At 40.7% G+C, this 17,822-nt stretch overlaps 1 protein-coding gene across 2 annotated transcripts in view; it reads left to right on the forward strand.

The window, feature by feature from the left end:
- The first annotated feature begins 17,276 nt into the window (after nt 1–17,276).
- AMTN (amelotin) overlaps nt 17,277–17,822 on the forward strand; it is a 110,132-nt gene continuing 109,586 nt past the window's right edge. For both annotated transcript variants that reach the window (XM_044061945.1, XM_044061944.1), the window contains exons 1-2: nt 17,277–17,366; nt 17,472–17,540. In XM_044061945.1, coding sequence (XP_043917880.1) covers nt 17,487–17,540 — 54 coding nt within the window. In that variant the 5' untranslated portion in view covers nt 17,277–17,366; nt 17,472–17,486. The remainder of the gene's footprint in view (nt 17,367–17,471; nt 17,541–17,822) is intronic.

Here is a 17,822-nt window from a genome sequence, read left to right on the forward strand (position 1 = left end):
TATATATATATATATATATATATATATATATATATATATATAAAACTGAACATATATACATGCAAATGCCTACATCGACACATATACATGCACCTACATGTCTGCATATACACAGCAAGGTACATATATGTACACAGATATATAGCTATATAGGTATATACGGACATAGTCATACATATGTAAGCTGAAATATACATATATATATATATATATATATATATATATATATATATATATATAGGTATATGTGGCCATACATCTATAGATAGCAATGGTAGATTAACAAAAACAGATATGTCCACATGCACCGTTAATGGGGTTGAGAGGCCCCAAACAATATACGTCTTGTACGAATAGGTATACCCCCAAGCCAAACACGTCCGGCCTGCAATACACTACCAAGTGTTGCAGATCCCATGACACCAAATGCAGTATAGCAGCACTTACAGTCTGTAGTCAGGTCAGGCAGATCCCACTCCTGTGTGTTGCCTGTTTCCACACTGTATGTTGTTAGAGGTAAATCCCCAATCCATTTGAGATGCTGTTTGCCACACAACAGATCTGGTTCCTGCTCACAGTGAATGAAAAGGGCCAACACCAACATGATGTTCCTAGATATTGGAGTGTGTTTCTATGCAATTGGCTATGGGAATGTTACTACAGCTGTTCCACATGCAATCAGCTAGGGGAGGCCTGCAATTCGTGCAGAGGCCATCAGCTGATCATGAACATCACTTAAAATACACATGCTGCTGATTAAGCAAAGCAGGTGTAGGTCTACACAACCACCAGAGAGGGAGTGGGAGAGGCAGACGGAAGCAAAGACAAGTCAAGGAGGGGTGAGTGAGTAAAACCTATGCATGTTTGTGTCACACACCTACCAGCATAGGGTATCAAACCCCTGACAACTATGTTGTACTATCACAGTTCTATGCAGTTACTGGATGTGCCACGTGGGTTGCCTGTGGTGGAGCACTCAGAACATATATGTGATCATGAGTGACATCACCAACAGGGATATGGTAGCTATATGGTAGGTGAAGTACACATGTCTGTCCACATGAACAGGTGCCAGCGTCAACACAGCCACACTCTCACAGGGATGCACACACATTGACACACTTGGCAGGTCCAGGAGTACAACTCATCAGTAGTGAGATTGCCAGAACACATCAATGTGCAGGTATCACATGCACCACACAGGTCATACGGAGGTTGTATGGGCAAAGGGTATGAGGAGGTGTCTGCCATCAGACAGCATGCTTCAGTATGCCAATGGGGGTTGTAGTGAGTGTGGATGTGAACATATGCACCATACAACACACACACAAACACACAGGGTGCCAGTACTGACATGCATGGGTGCATGTCTACACGGGTGTGTGGTGGTCAACTGTGCCAGACAGCTATACAAGGCTAGGCGATGGGTATACCTTGGCATCAGGCCACATGACAATGGTCTGCATTGTGGCTCAGGGCTGTAGTTTTTGCATTTGCCCACACAGGTGGGTATTGTATCCTCCATCCAGTCACCTGGGTGACTATTGTGTGTGGCCAATGCTGTGCATTACTTGCGATGTATGTGTTCCTTAGTCCATGACATGGTCAGTGTCTGGGATGTGCACACCCCCCACATGCATGTACAGTGACATGTGAAACTGTACCTGGGGTGTCTGGCCCATGTTGTGTACACAGATTATCATCAGATGTGCCAGTCTTGCCCACCTGTGGCGGGGACCGGTAATGGGCAGCAGGTTTACCCTGCACCTACATTGATAGCATGCTAACAACATTCCCTGGTGTCAGTGACATCTGTCCATACAGGGCATGTTGTCAGGTATGGTATGTTCTTTGTGGGTCACATGTTATGGCACAACAGGTGTTGCAAGTGTCCATTGGGGAACATGGTGGAGGTGCACTGTCTGCATGTATGTGCATATTGGCAAGATGGACAGGGTGCCATGCCCTCTGTAGCCCACAGCTAGCACTCCATAGTTACTATCAGTGGGCAATATGCAGTGCACTACCCACATATTGGCTGTTGCCTTGGCATGTGTGTGTGTGTGTGTGTGTGTGTGTGTGTGTGTGTGTGTGTGTGTGTGTGTGTGTGTGTGTGTGTGTGTGTATGAGACATGGGTTGAGCGTGTGCTATGGGTAATACCGGGGTTGCTAACTGTGATTGCCTGGCCTTGATGTCACATGTATGGGTTTGGCTTTGCACCCCAGCCTCTCAGTTGTTTCACATCTGTTATCCCTGTACAGTGGACATTGTGATATGTAGTAGGGCCACCATATAAGAAATATGCAAAACCCACTCCACATTGGCCACAGGTGTCACACACCCACAACCACCTCCACACAGGATGCGAGTTACACACACAAACACACCTCTCATGTCTGGGAGTAGAACCCCTACCTAACTAGTTTATTACACTACAGCATTACACAGTTATAGTATGCGCCACGGAGATTACTGGAGTACTCCTTCCCCAAAAGTGTATTTCACACTAAATGACATCAGCAGGTTGCCAAAGTAGGCCATTTGAAATGTATTGCATGTGACTAGCCTAAAATGCATTGCTCCCTACACAGACAGTGACACACACACAAAACATCCTCAACCAACATGTGTGATATAGAACCCCTAACAAAGGTCCATATTACACTACAGCATGCCGCTCTTATAGGACACACCACAGGGAATATTGGGAAACCCCTCCCCAAAGGTGTATTTCACAATGAATGACATCAACAGCATTGCCAAAGTAGGCCATTTGACATGTACTGCGTGTGACTAGCCTAAAATGCATTGCTCCCTACACAGACATTGTAACACGCACAAAACATCCACAACCGCCATGAATGGGGATGGAACTCTAACACTGTTCTAAATCACACTACAGTACTACACAGCTATGGCACACAATGGAGATTACTGGGCTACAACCTTCCCAGGGGTGTATTTCTAGGTAGGTGACATCAGCAGCCTTGCCAAAGTTAAGTATATGACTTGTAGGCAGGAGGCAGTATGAGTACCCTAAAAAGCATTGCTCTCTACACAGTGTCAGACAGACACACACACACACACACACACACACACACACACACACACACACACACACACACACACACACACACACACTTGGCATGTCTGGGATTAGAACACCTACCTAAATACTTTATCATACTAGAGCAGTACGCAGTTACAGGACACGCTAAAAAGATTACATGGCTACAATTGTCCCAGAGGTGTATTTCTAGGTGGGTGACATCAGCAGCCTTGCCAAGTTTGAGCATTTGAATTGTTGGGAGTGTGACTACCCTAAAAAGCATTGATCTCCACACAGTCAGACAGACAGACAGACACAGTTGCCAAGTCTGGGATTCAAGCTCCTACCTAGCTAGCTTATCACGCTACAGCAGTACACAGTTACGGGACATGCCACAGAGATTACTGGGCAACAGTTCTCCTAAAGGTGTATTTCACATTGGATGACCTCAGCAGGCTTGTCATAGTAGGGCTATGGGGAGGGTGGTGTGTGTGCCTGGGCCATAACCGATTCATCTAGGGGGTGACATGCCACATGCGGGCACACACAGGTTCATATTTCACAGGTACGTGTATACAACTGCTAGATGACTACATCTTTATACTGTCATGTTACACAGCTGGTACGTGCACCACATAGTCTGTAATGCGGACAAAGACTGGTGGCTAGTATCTGCAGTGAATGACATATGCACTTCATGTATTTGGGGCCCTTTGGCTGAGTACTGGGTGGGACAGGCCTGGATGGCTCCTTGTCACAGTCACCTTCTTCCACACATCTATGTCCATCTACCTTTGGCTTATTATAGTGCGTTGTCCTTACATATATGTCTGTATTCCTATCCAGTGTGTGTGCAAGGCATGAGTGGTGCATACTGAGTGTCTGCACTAACAACTGTGACTGCCAGATATGTCTGGTCCACTGGTGTTTGCAGACATGGCCTTCATGTGTTTAAGTGTGTGAGCATGCCCAGAATGACCTTTCAGTATGTTGGCTGACATTGCCTTCATTTCTCTAAGTGTGTGAACATGCCCAGTATGGCCAGCTGTATTGCATGTATGGGTCAAGTCCAGGTAGTTTGTACTGCAGTGCTGTCCTTTGTGTTGTACACCGCGAGGTAGAATGTTGTCTCTGCAAGGTATCCATTGATCATTTGGCATTGACTGTTACTACATTTCTGCATAGTGGGAGGGGGCACACCTGACTCTTTCTACATTTCTACACAGGTTTGGGGGGGAAACCTGACTGTTACTATATGTCTAGGTATGATGGGGGGTACTCCTGACACTTGTCCACATTTGCTAGGACTGCACTCGTATGTTGGGTACTCCATTTCAGTTTGTAGTCTTACCTATCATGCTGGCTAGAGGCATACCAGTGTATTACAGATCTTAGCTTTTAATTGCCTACATACTAATTTCTGACTTCCTAGCCTTCACAGCTGACATCCCACTGCCTGGCCTGCAGTAGTCTGTCTGGGTAGGCCTGGGAGGGAGGTTACCCATAGGCCTCATTCAGAGGCCATAGCACAGCATTTGTTTGTGTTTGTCTACACCTGTCCTGCTGGCTGTGACTGTTGTTGGGTATGTGACACCCCTGACTGGCATGTGTGAGTCACTTACCTTGTGGGTGTCCCAGTATTGAGGGTGGTACTGCAGGGCTGTCTATGTCGGATGCACATAGTACACTCCCTACACATGGTTAGGCACAGGTAGTGTAATGTTTGGCATCCGTTTAACTGTATGTGAGAGCCAGAAAGAGGTGTTATTTTCTGGGTCCCTCCCATGTCAGAGCCCATGTGCTATGCATTGCCTCTTTGCCAAGGCCAGGGCATACTGGGCATGCCTCCTTCTGCCTACTGGGGCAGGCTCAGGTTGTTCCTCCTCCCAGTCACTCTGTGCCTGTGTAGGCCTTGGTATTGGTGGGGGGGGGGGCTGTGTGGCCCTGCTTCATGCTGTTCCTGCAGCTGTTTCCACAGGATCATATTGTGTAGCATGGCACATACAAGGACAATTTGGGTACAATGTAGCTGGTGAGTACTGCAAGGCACCACCAGATGTGTCCAGGCAATGGAACCGTGACTTGAGCATCCCAAACACACGCTCTGTTATGATTCTTGTTTGTGCATGTGCCTCATTATGGAGTTCTTGTTCAGGTGTGTTTGCATTTCTGATGGGTGTCATCAGCCACGGCTCCAGTGCGTATCCAGCATCCCCCTCTAGGTGACCGTGTGGGATGTCCCCATTGGCAAATCTCTGGTACAGCTGCATCAGATGCCAGACGTGGGAATCGTGATAGCTTCCAGGGCAGCCAGCACACACGTTCATTATTATGCCCTGGGCATTGCACATGACCTGGCAGTTGATGGAGGGGAAGCCCTTGCATTTGATATAGACCCTACCCCGCTCACTGGGTGGTGCTTTGATGCATATGTACAAGCAGTCTATAGCACCCACTACCTCAGGGTATTCTGCTATTTGGTGGAACAGTTGTATATTGCTGGCCAATGCCTCACAGGTGTTGGGGAAATATATGTACTCACTAACATGTGCTGACATGGCATCCAGGAACTGGTGGAGTACCCCGGATGCTGATGCCTGTGAAATCCCCATCATATCCCCAGTTGGCCTTTGGAAGGTACCTGTAGCAAGTATTCTTAGGCCTACACATACCTTGGTATCCACTGGGATGGGTTCCCTTTGTTAGTTCTACGTGTGAGGCGTGGCCGGCACAGCTCAACAATTTGCTGTAGGAGGTTCCTGTCCACCCTATAGTGCTCCACTATCTCCAGCTCATGCAGCCCTTGGTAGGTTACGCTGGGTCTGTAGACTCTTCTCCGTCTCCTCACTGTGGGTTGCTCGGCAGCATTCACATCCTCACCACCCTCAGCCTCTTCCACAAGTTGTTGTATGATAGCTATTGCAGCCCCTAACATTTTGCTGTTGTGAGTGTTAAAAGTTCCCCTCTTGTTTACACTGGTGGTGGAGAGTGTGAGAAAAACCAGAAGGGTAGGTGTTTGCATAGTTTATAGTAGTATTCTGGGCTGAGCTGGTCTGCTGCCAGTGTAATTGGCTGGTTCTGATACATTTCACCTGCCAGCTAAGCTAGTACTCCTTGATTACCTTCCTACTGCTGTTTTCCCTTCCCATTGCCTTCCTGTTTAAGCCCAGGGGTGCTCCGCGCAAACAGAGTGATCAGTTGTGCACACTGCTGCTATTTCCTTGTTTAACATCTTTTTTCTTCCTGTACAACCCAGTGTGCGGCTCGCACACCCGCTTAGGCTTTGTACTGAGTGCTAGGCAGGTTTAGATACACCCTGTAGCTTAGCTGTGCTAAGCTAGGAACAAACCCGAGCCACAGGGCTAAAATCCGTTTACAGTATGCCTGACACACACCCTCCTGGGCTTGCATCAAGCTATTCCTACTCTTACACTGTTTGGACCTGACTTACATGCTCGGATAAACTGGGATTCACTATCCTTACCCTCATTTGCATAGGATTGCCTGCTAATGCATAGTTACATGTGTCACACTGAGCCTCCCTCCCTAGCAATCACTACTCACTGGCCAGGTTTTCTTCTGCCTGCCATTGACTTGCATGGCAGAATACTGATTTTAGTTAGAATGTTTAATTTAGGTTCATTTTGTTATCCCCCCCGATCCCATTTGGCGCCGCTGCCCTATGCTTAAACAGCCAAGATCAGCAAAAAAAAAAAATAAAAGTTGATTTTTCTATTTTTTGTATTGTTTGCAATGCCAGTGACCTTATACTTGGCCATTGGCATGCTTAGTACATGATATGCAGCCTTTATTTGGAGCTGTCATAGCTCCATTTTGGATTTTGCAGAAATGTACTCGGGTTACTAACCGAGTACATTTCTGCTGATTGCATTAGTCCTGCACAGATGGTTGCAAGCTTCCTGGATTGCAAAATCACCTAATTTGCATGTATTTCTCCTGCAAATGGGGTGATTTACATACAAGGGCCTTGTCCGTGCAGGATTAGTGCAGGAGCTCTCATGCACGCTCCTGCAGGCTGTTCCTGGATTGCATGGCAGACATATTGCCTGCTTGAGCTCCTGCACCGATCTTGCACTCCGTGTAAGCTTTTGAGAATTCGGGGGGTTAGTCTTTCACCCCATATTAGAGACTTCATCAGTCAGAAGTGACAATTTCAAAATGCAGTTAAACAGGATTTCTACTAAACATGTAACCACTCATATGATCAAAACTTCAACTTTTTTTTCTTTAAGATCTAAAATTTTTGTTTAGCATAGAGAAGCTGCAGACATTTAGTCCAAGTTGTCAGTTGCATTCTTCCCAGTCTAAATCATCCTCTGCATCAAGTATAGACCTCAGACATCAGTTACAGATAATGCAAAACTTTCTTCTTTTGTACATATGCTTGCATGCATTCACAATGCATTACTGTTGTCATTTATTTTATAGCATGCATGTGTTCATAAATCATAAAGTTTAATTGTATAGTTGTTCGACCTTTATAAAACACACAATACTTTGAACAACTGGCAACATGAACTACACATTTTGATTTACAACTGTAATTCCATGCTATTTATACCAAGAAACCATTCAATATGAGTTCAGACACTCATTACAATCATTGCACTTATTAGTGCCCCTCACTTTCAGTGACCTAGAGGTAGATAGATGGTCCAATCTCAACTGAAACGTTGTTTTCAGTTTCTACCCCTTTTGATGACAAATTCAGGATTTGTGCCTACTTTGTCCAATGTTTCATAAAAAACAGTTAATAATTTCCAATTATTCATTGTAAGAACCCTAACTGCTCTTTTATTCACAGAGGATCTAAGTAAAATAACCATATGATATTCGTAGCTGATGTGTCTGACAACATGAATGTCAGATTGTCTGCAAGGCTTGTATCTAGCTTTTCTTACATATTTTCATCAACAAAATATCAACTAAAGCGATAGGATACCCTCTGTTGCAGAATCTGTTGGCTAGCACATCACTTTCTTTAACAAATAAGTGATCATCTGTAAGTCCTTATTTCTAAGCATTTGTTCCCCATTATTTTATGCTTTATCCATATTTCCTGAGCTAAGATGTTCATAGGTATGCACATCTCTTAATTTTAAACAACTGCTTGAGCGCCTGATTGATCAATCTATCTTTCTCTCTCTCACTCGCTCTCACACACACTCCCATCTGCATGCACAGAAGCACACATACACTCACACCTGCAGACAGAAACGCAGACACACATACACATATACACACACTTTTCCTTGTTTTTTAACTATCTGTTTCTTTTAATTTTACACTTGCTAAACAGCAAAAGTGATACTTAGTAAGCATAAAATAATAGTGGTTGTTAACTTTCTTACTGTATGAGCTCCATGAGGCTGGTGTTACCTGTACATTAATACCCTCCTGGAGAAACAAATGCTCTCCAATCACACTGGCAATGTATAGGTCACCCATTCTCTAACAATTAATAGTCAATGTTGCAATATAAAAAGCCAGGGTGGTATTCATAGCCTCAAGGTTCTCACTTGCATAGCTGTTATTCATGAAAGGAGCTGCTATGCTATATGCAAATTCAGAAATCACAACTGAGTAAATAAATGCAAAGGCATTTTTAAAAAAATGCCTACCTGTGTCAACTGTGTGAAGTGGCTAAAGTTTATTCTTAAAGGAAAACTCCATCTTAGAACTCAAAGAACATATTTTTTCATTGAGTCTTTGTTTTTGGAACTATTTTAATACTTCAAAGTCACTCCAAGTGTTTCTTTTACAATTTTAATGTTTCCCTAAAATGGCAGATGATGGGGTCTGCTTGGTAACGTGGTCTTGTTTTCTTGCTTTCATTCTTTCTTCCCAAAATACATTTCAAGTCCTCTTTATATTACTCGTGCTAGACATAATGAAGTAGTGGTCATATTTGAGAATATGAGAGATGGTAAAGTTTTTAATAAGACAGAATAAGTTGAGTTAATATGGATTGTATTCTTTAAAGCCAATTTATTTCCAGGTATGAAGGATGTAGCATCCATTAAACCAATTCTGAAAGCGTGTGGTCTGAGACATTTACGTGATTGGTTAGAATTTTATGAATGAATTAGTTATGAATGAACAGGATTTTGGCATTGTGAGAAGTACATGTGATTTCATTCTGGCTATTTCATTGGTTAGCTTTGTATTTAATGTGTTGTTTCGTTCAATGCTTTTTATTGTTTTCTATTGGTCTGAAGAAGCTGTTGGGTGGCCACGGTGGTGCAGCAGTTAGCATTGCGGCCTCACAGTGAGAGGTTCTCCGGTTTGATTCTCGGCTGGGGTGCCTTCTGTGTGGAGTCTGCATGTCCTCCCTGTGGTCACGTGGGTTTTCTCCGGGTGCTCCAGTTTCCTCCCACATCCTAAAGACATGCAGTAGGTGGATTGGACACTCTAAATTGGCCCTAGGTGTGAGTGTGTGTGTGCCTTCTGTGGAAGGTTGGGCGTCGGGCTGGCAACTCGATACCGTAAAACTCCACTGCCAATCATGAGCGGACAGATGATTCACTGTGGCGACCCCTAACCGGGAAAAGCCAAAAGAAGAAGATTGGTCTGAAGAAGCAGTTGTTAACCGTAAAAGCTGTCACCTGCTTCTATTTTGTTTATTAAATACTATATATTATAGCCGCGTTTGGTCATGCAGGGATTTTTTATCTATTATAATTATACATGTTCTACACCATTTAAAAAATAAATGGCAATTGTAACAGCAAAGGAAAGCATCGTTGTGGATTGCAAAGTAGGTAGAAAAGCCACATTCTGACTTTTGTAATGAAAATGTGAATGGTAACAATAAATACCAGCACTGGAGAGGTACCAAAGCATAACTCTCAACTTGGAAACATCAAAAATCTGGACAAAGGCCCATGAAAAATAGGTACAAATCTGTACACTGATCAACATACAATTTGCATACATAATTATTTAACCCCGCACACTCCAATGGAATTGTGGGATACCATCTTTCAAACACAAACTGAAGAACAGACAACCAAGATATGGCCCCATAGTCCCCCTTGCAGCCATTCCAATGTCCCATTTCTTGGCTATTTCACCCCGTTTATCATAAACACTGTAATGTACATACTGTTTTACTTCTATAATGATTATTTGGATTTCATTTAAAACTTTTATTTTATATTTTATAGCACAAACACTAATAGACATCTGATAAACAAAGCAATACAGTCTCACAATGAAAATAGACAGAATTAAAACTTCTAAGCCCTTGAAACTCACATTCATAGAAGCAGCATTGAAACCCACATTCAAAGAAAATGCATCTGGCCAGTGATAGATAAAGATTACCTTTGGGCTGTTTTCAAACCATAGGTCCCTTACACACAAAACATACATGTGTTCTTTGATATACCTTCCTGACTGTGTTAAATTATACTCCTTGTATAATACAGCACACTTATTAGAGCATGTTTTAAATTTATTATTTTGAACATTTTTCCAGTAAGCAATGAAACAAAATGCATGAACCAATAATGGCAAAACTGCCAAATTCAGAACATTTCCATCATAAAAGTCTACTTAGACTTCTACAAACCACCAATATCAGTAAATATGCACACTCTCTGCAGAAGTAAAAGTCATCTAAATAATTCCACATTAAAAAGATCTGTAACTAATGAAGAGGTTGCTGATAGCAAGCAACTTTATATTTCATTGTTTCATCTACAAGTAAAGTGACTGTTGCCCCTGAAGAATAAATTGCCTACATTACATTAAAAAATTATAAGCTAGTAATATTTAAATATGGAATGGATGGCAAACTGATAACAGGTTCATAGTCACTAGGTATCTCTGCCAAAGGATGACATTAACAGGACTGCAGCATCCACCCCCTTTAAAAGTACAACACAGTACAGTATCAGCAATTCATCTACATACTGTGAGAGTAGAACCAACAGCCTTCTGCAGCAAAAGCAAGTATACTACCTGTTGTGCTACTAACAATGCAAGAAGGCTTTGCATAAGCAGCACTAAACTTATCTCTCACTGAAGAACTGTGCAGCACAAGAAATCAGGAAAAAGCCAAAATTTATTGAGGGGAGGGGGACAAAGGCCCAAAAACAGGGATACATTTTAAACATTGGTTGTATAATCTTAGACAGCTGCTAGAATAAAATGTTGTGTTACCTGAAAGATAGGAAGACTGAAACTTAAATGGCTATCATTATTTAGTGAATTCAGTTCTCACTGATTTGGCAGAAAACCACAAATTTTATTTAACATTTTTGACCAGGAAAGTCCAACTTGGAATGAAGCCTGTTTTCAGTAGAAGCCCAGGAAGAAACACTCTAGATGCATGTCCACACAAATGCAGGGAGGACATGTAGACTATGCACAGAAGGCACTTCAGCCAAGGATCGAACTAGAGAACCGCTTGCTGTGAGGCAACAACACTGCCACTGCACCATCCAAATTGTAAGAGGAATAGACCAAAAGTATGAGTATGTGCCAAACATTCCAGACATTCTGTGAAAATGTGTACAGTTGAGAGCTCTAACTCCTTCAATCAAAAGTGGTGGTATGAGTAGAGAACTCAGGCTCTTGTACTTAAGGTACAGGGTTTGAGCCTGAGTAATCCTACTGGAGCATTTACACACACTGGCACAATTCAAATTGTTTCAAATAAATGTATAATCTTCCTTCAAATAAATGTAGACATTACATAACCTTCAGAATGGAAAATAATTAAAAAATTCAAATTGCGTGCGTCAGCAGCACATATGGAACAGTCCTAACAGTAATGAATTGCAGACTGCAGCTAGCTAGTTAAAAAGTAAAGTAATGAATTGCAGCTGACTAAAATTAAATGTGCTTAGCTTGGGAAACACTGCTGCTGCAGCATTCTATAATATACCAATGGACAGAATTACAAAAAGTGCTTTACCTGGAGGAGCTGGATAACTGTCAACACATGCATGCTAGGGAAATGAATTACAAAAACTGCTTTACCTGGAGGAGCTGGGAAACTGCCAATGCATGCTATTACTTACTTGCTGCCCATAATAAAGCTGATGTAATTGCACATGTGTTGACATCAGCGGAAACAACAATTCATTTTAAAAAAAGGCCTGGAAATTTGGGAATAAAGGGGGCCACTCGTGAATTCGTGGCACCCCATTATTTGGACCTAAAAACTGGTAAATGCCAAGGAATTTGGTATAGTTGAGAGGTATGAAAGGCAGACCAAGGGCTCAGAATTCCACAAACATTACTTTATTAAAAATAATAAAACAGCACTTAAACTCTTTAACTTTTCAACAATACTCTTGTTTCTGGGTTTTTAGGCATTAATCCAGTAGGTGCAGGTATTTTTCTGCATGTTTGGTTGTATTTATATTGATGTGATTGATATTTTTAATGGCTCTTACTTTGTATTGTTGAACAAGAGGCTTTTTACATATTTTATACAAATGCAGTCTTTTTGATGTATTTTAAATAGTTAATAATCATTGTTTTTATAAACATGGTTCTGTGTTTTAATTAATTCATTTACAAATATTAATTGATTTCTAGTTTGCTATAAAAGGAAGGATTTTGGGTGGGCAAGTATTTCTGATAAAGTCTCAGTGCTTCTTCTTCTTGATTGGCAGGAGTTTTACGGTGTAACCTTCAGGGCCAATTTAGAGTGTCCAATCCACCTGCAGCATGTCTTTGGGATGTGGGGGCACCCCAGCTGGGGATCGAACTGGAGAACCTCTTGCTGTGAGGCGGCAATGCTAACCACTGCACCACCATGGCCGCCCCGATAAAGTCTCAGTGCTACAGGGACAAAATCGCGGAGATAAAAGTTAAAGCGTTTTAAGTGTTGTTTTATTATTTTTAATAAAGTATCAAGTGTTTGAGGAACTCTGAGCCCTTGGTCTGCCTTTGGTACCTCTCCAGTACTGGTATTTATTGAGTTATAGTTGGCACGGTTGTGCTTTTGGTACTGTATCCTCCTGCTGTTTGTGAATCTGTGACTGGTGCTGAAATGCATCAGATTATGACTATGAATCGCAAACAGGCAGGAGAAGGACTTATTAGCATAGGAGGACTTACATCGTTTCTCATTGCCATATCTTTATTTGCTCATTTGCTTCAATTCATTCATGGCAATCACCCCACTAGTCTCTATGAATGGCTTATTTACTGAGTAAACATGTGGATGGAGTTCACATAATGACTATGAATACCACCCTCTATCTCAGAATCGGATTGCAAAATTATAACATCCTATTAGAACACTAAAAATATATCTGTGCTTTAAATCTCAGATAAATGATAAACCAACTGGATCCTATCTACGTTTGCTAGCAACTGTGGTCTGAGAAATCTGCCAGAAATTCAAAGTATTAGAATATGAAATATGATTAAATATTGTCAAAAAGACAAGGTATGTCATCAGATGCAGTAGGTATACCATTTTTATGGGGGGTTAATACAAAGATATAATTCTGCTATCCTAGTTATATGTAGGAGTTTCTGAATCTTGATCTGAGATAGGTCCTTTATATAGCTTCTACAAAGAAAATCTAAGAGTAAAGTATCTAGACTTGGTTATAGTACTCTTCTCAGAGTCATGTCTCAGTAGAAGACCTTTTCCATGCAAATGTAAAAATACAAATGTAAAGTGTAATATCCTGAGTGAAGTAAGATCAAGTTCCCCACAGCCATGTGCAATGTCCTTATTTAAAATAGCCTACTGTGAGGTTATACAATGTTGGCATTGGTTATCAGTTTTCTCAGAAATGGTCCTCAGTGCACTGCAGCTGAATTAATAGGCAATGCTGAAGTTACAATATAGTAATTGTAATGTACAACCCGAAAATAAGATTTAATGTGGGTTAATACACAATCAGTATTAGTCCCCCAGCTCAGTTTCCATACTGTATATGTATTTAAAATGAATTGCAGAGATTTCATTTGTAAATGTCCATCCAAGTGCTTGTGATTCTGTACATCTCGGTCAGTCTATAATACGTCATCCTCAATGCAGCATTTATTTACTTGCATTTCTTGCAATGGAAGAAGCAGTTCATTAATAGGTTAACAGCCTCAGCCCTCTGTGCTAACTGCAAGGGAATGTTCATATCTTCATATACTGCAAATATTATATAAAATGGTTTGAAGTGTGTCGCTTTCTATAATTAATAATTAGCTTTTTTTTCTTTTTACATTTGCGAAAAATTTCTAATAAAAACATTGCAAAATATGGATAACATCTACTTTCTGGGTAAATTTTATAAATTCCTTTTTCAACCTTAGTTTATGGAGAAACTCTCCAAATTTAAAGTACATTAGAATGATGATTCTATTACCAAGCTGTTATAGGACTCATTAAAATGTGTTTTAGGGTAACAAACAGATCTTGATCTAAACATAGAATATCACAGTGAAAGGAAGAAGTGAATCAATTACAGGACTGATCAGTCACTTTTTTATTGTGTCTTTCGGCTTTTCCTGGTTAGGGGTCGTCACAGCAGAACTCCGGTCCACTAATGATTGGCAGTTGATTTTTACGTGTTGAGTTGCCAGCCCTAACACATAAACTTCAACGAAGGTACACCCATTCACGCATGTCTCCACAGAAAATGCTCTAGCTGAGAATCGAACAGGACAATGCCTTGCTTTGAGGTGACAATGCTACCGCAGCACCACCACCACCGCGGATCTAGGACTGGTCAGTCACTAAAAGTAGAAAATTTCAGACAAGGAGGCACTTAGACTTGCAATATATCATAAAATCTTGATTACAGTACCTTATTGATAACAGAACAACAACAGTGCTTAAAAATCAATTTTGTTTGATAGTCAAAGGGCACTGTTGCTGAATACATTGTATTGGAAGTAAAGTAATAAAATAAAATAAATTCTGAGTTGGATGAATGGGATTGCAATATTTGTGCAAGATTGCTAAATACCAAGAGAAGGCCATTTTTCCTTTTTCCCGGTATTGTGATATCAAAGAATTGGTGTATTTAAGTTGGCATAGTTGTGAAGGATACAGTCCCATGTGTGTGTATGTGCATACATGTGTATGTGTCTCTTCATGTCAATACATGTGATAAGTAACAAGGCATATTCTTTTTCCTTTCCTGCACACATACACACTTCTCCTAAGAGCTAATCAGTGGAGCAAGAGATGTGCCCACCCCAGGCTGCTCATGGGTGTGATCACTAATTCGATTGGATGGAAGTGCAGCACTGACCAAGTACTGCTGCCATTTATTCAGTGTATGCATGCTGACCTTCATTCATTTAAACAGCCATGGATGGTTGTTAGTTCTTTGCTGTAAATTTATTAGTAACAATTGCTAACATTCAGAGTAGTGTAATGCACTTTATATTTTGCTCTTTATCTGATTTCAGGAGTGCACAAGTATGGGAGTGTGTACCCTACTAGTATGGATGGCTGTACCCCACACCACATTTAGTTATGTAGATTAGCTCCATGTCGGCACTACCATAAGGAAAATATAGAAACCCTACATGGGCAAATACGCTACATGCACTGATCCTGATCTCACACGATGCCATTTAGTGTTAAACAGAGTTGGGAAAATGTGAGATTAGTCAATAAGGAAGAAGGGCCTAACCAGGATGAAGTGTAACATCAACCCCTTGTAGGAACAATTGTAGGCATGCTTCTTGCCAACACATGCACTCTAGATGATACATATTGTGACTGACAATTGCTGTAACGCCTTCGCCAGTGTCATGTATAAGGATCACAATGCAAAGTCATCTGCCCATTGCAGTCAGTTCCCCTTTTTATACTACGCCTTCTCTCTGCTGTGCTAAATGTTATATCCTAGTGCTATGCAGAGCTTGCTATACAGTGTACACTAAAAGACTGTGTGGTATCTGGCATAACAACACTATTTACAAGGAAAGCACTCACTCTGCTGTGCTGTCATTTCTTTGCAACTTTTTGTGCCCCCATATAACAGAGGACCATTTTCCAGATGTAGAGTGCACAGTGCCTCCCATTATGCCCCTCCCTCAGAATGACATCTTTGTTTGGTTCCTATGTCTTCTACTGTATATACTGTCAAAAAGAGCAGCACACTGAACCGTTGCAGCACACTGAACCGTTGCTCACTGATGTTTTCATTTTACTGTGTGGTATATTATGTACTTTCTCTTTATAAAACTCATGTCAGTTAAAACTGTGTCAGAAACATCCCCCATATCCCATTTAATATCCAGTATGGATAATGCCTATGATATTATCTACCTTTTGTTAAACCTATAACGTCACTATTTCTTCAGCCTTCCTACACTGTAATTTTATGATTAGCATTGTAAATTATTTTATTTTATTTTAAGTGTGTTGTTTTTAACTGTTAATGGCATGGTCCATTAACCACAAGTTCTTCATTTAAGAGCTCAACCAGCACCAGTGTCTGGTTAATTGCTTTATTCAAAATCACACAGTATGTAACTGGAAGCTGAGTGATTCGAACCTACAACTGCTGAATAAAGTTTATTAGCAATTTATAACTTTACTTTCTCTACCATACAGCCAGACTGCTGTATTGTTAGAATACTTTACTGTCACAATGTCCTGTGTAAGCCTTTAACTTCAATTCAATACACTTGTGGTTAGTCATGATTTAAAATAAATGTGGATCACATTTTATTTCACTGGGTATTGGAACATTTAACGAAAATTCAGTAGCTTACTGAAAAAATCCACAATTACAGTTTAATGCAGCAATGTAGTTACACTATACAAAATATTCTGACAGTTTGGTTTTGACTTTTCTGCTTACTGTCATGTAAATTTGTGAGCCAAGTTATGCTGCTTCAGAAAGTACACCCAATTATGTTTTACCTCAAGCAAAACGAGCCTAATTGCTTTTTCAGATGGTATATTAATCTGAAAACAATTAATTTTACCACTTGCAGGCTTATTACAAGATTTAACACCATTTACATAATATGGTTACCTTTTGACCTTTTCCTGATAATAACTTATTCACGTTAGCAAAAAAAGGTTCTTCTACCACACCATAACCTACAATTATAAGCCAGACACTATGCGATATGGCCATGTCTGAAATATTTTGTAACAAGCTTATGGGTTACAAGGGCTACAAAATGAAGGTAATGACATCATACAATAGTTTTGTCATTAATGGGTGAGCATTTGAAGCAGTATATAAAATGCTGTCAGCATAACATTTATAGAAAGTGCAGCAGAAGGACTGATATATCTTTTCAATCTCTGTTGATGCTATAACTGTAACTTAAAACATTTCACTTATCGTTCAGGTATGGGTCAGTAGCACATTCAAAAGTAACTTACTTTAAAGTAATGATAAATATCTGTGTATTAATTTCAAAAGAGTTAGTCTGACACTGTCATTTTCTTTATAGGTATCAATTTGCAGGATGAAGAATATAATCATACTTGTCTGCTTTCTTTACGTGGCATCAGCTTTTCCTGTAAGTAACATATAATAGCATATATTCCATGATATTAACGAAGCAGAATCCATTAGTATATAAAACATCAGACAATCTTGGCAAACTGGTCGTGATCACTGGAATGAGTTGACATAGTTTATAGACTGGTGCTGCACTTTTTATAACTATATATATTTTTCTTAATATAATACTTTAGGGATCACTGCATGGATTATCTTCTGTAAAAATATTAAATAGTTGAATAGCTTTTTGATTCATTCGTGCCCTAAAGTCCTATTTCTGTTGAAAAATTTTTCTGCA

Source organism: Protopterus annectens, chromosome 2.part0 (assembly GCF_019279795.1).
Source record: "Protopterus annectens isolate FY-2018-M chromosome 2.part0, PAN1.0, whole genome shotgun sequence".
Lineage (NCBI taxonomy): Eukaryota > Metazoa > Chordata > Ceratodontiformes > Protopteridae > Protopterus > Protopterus annectens.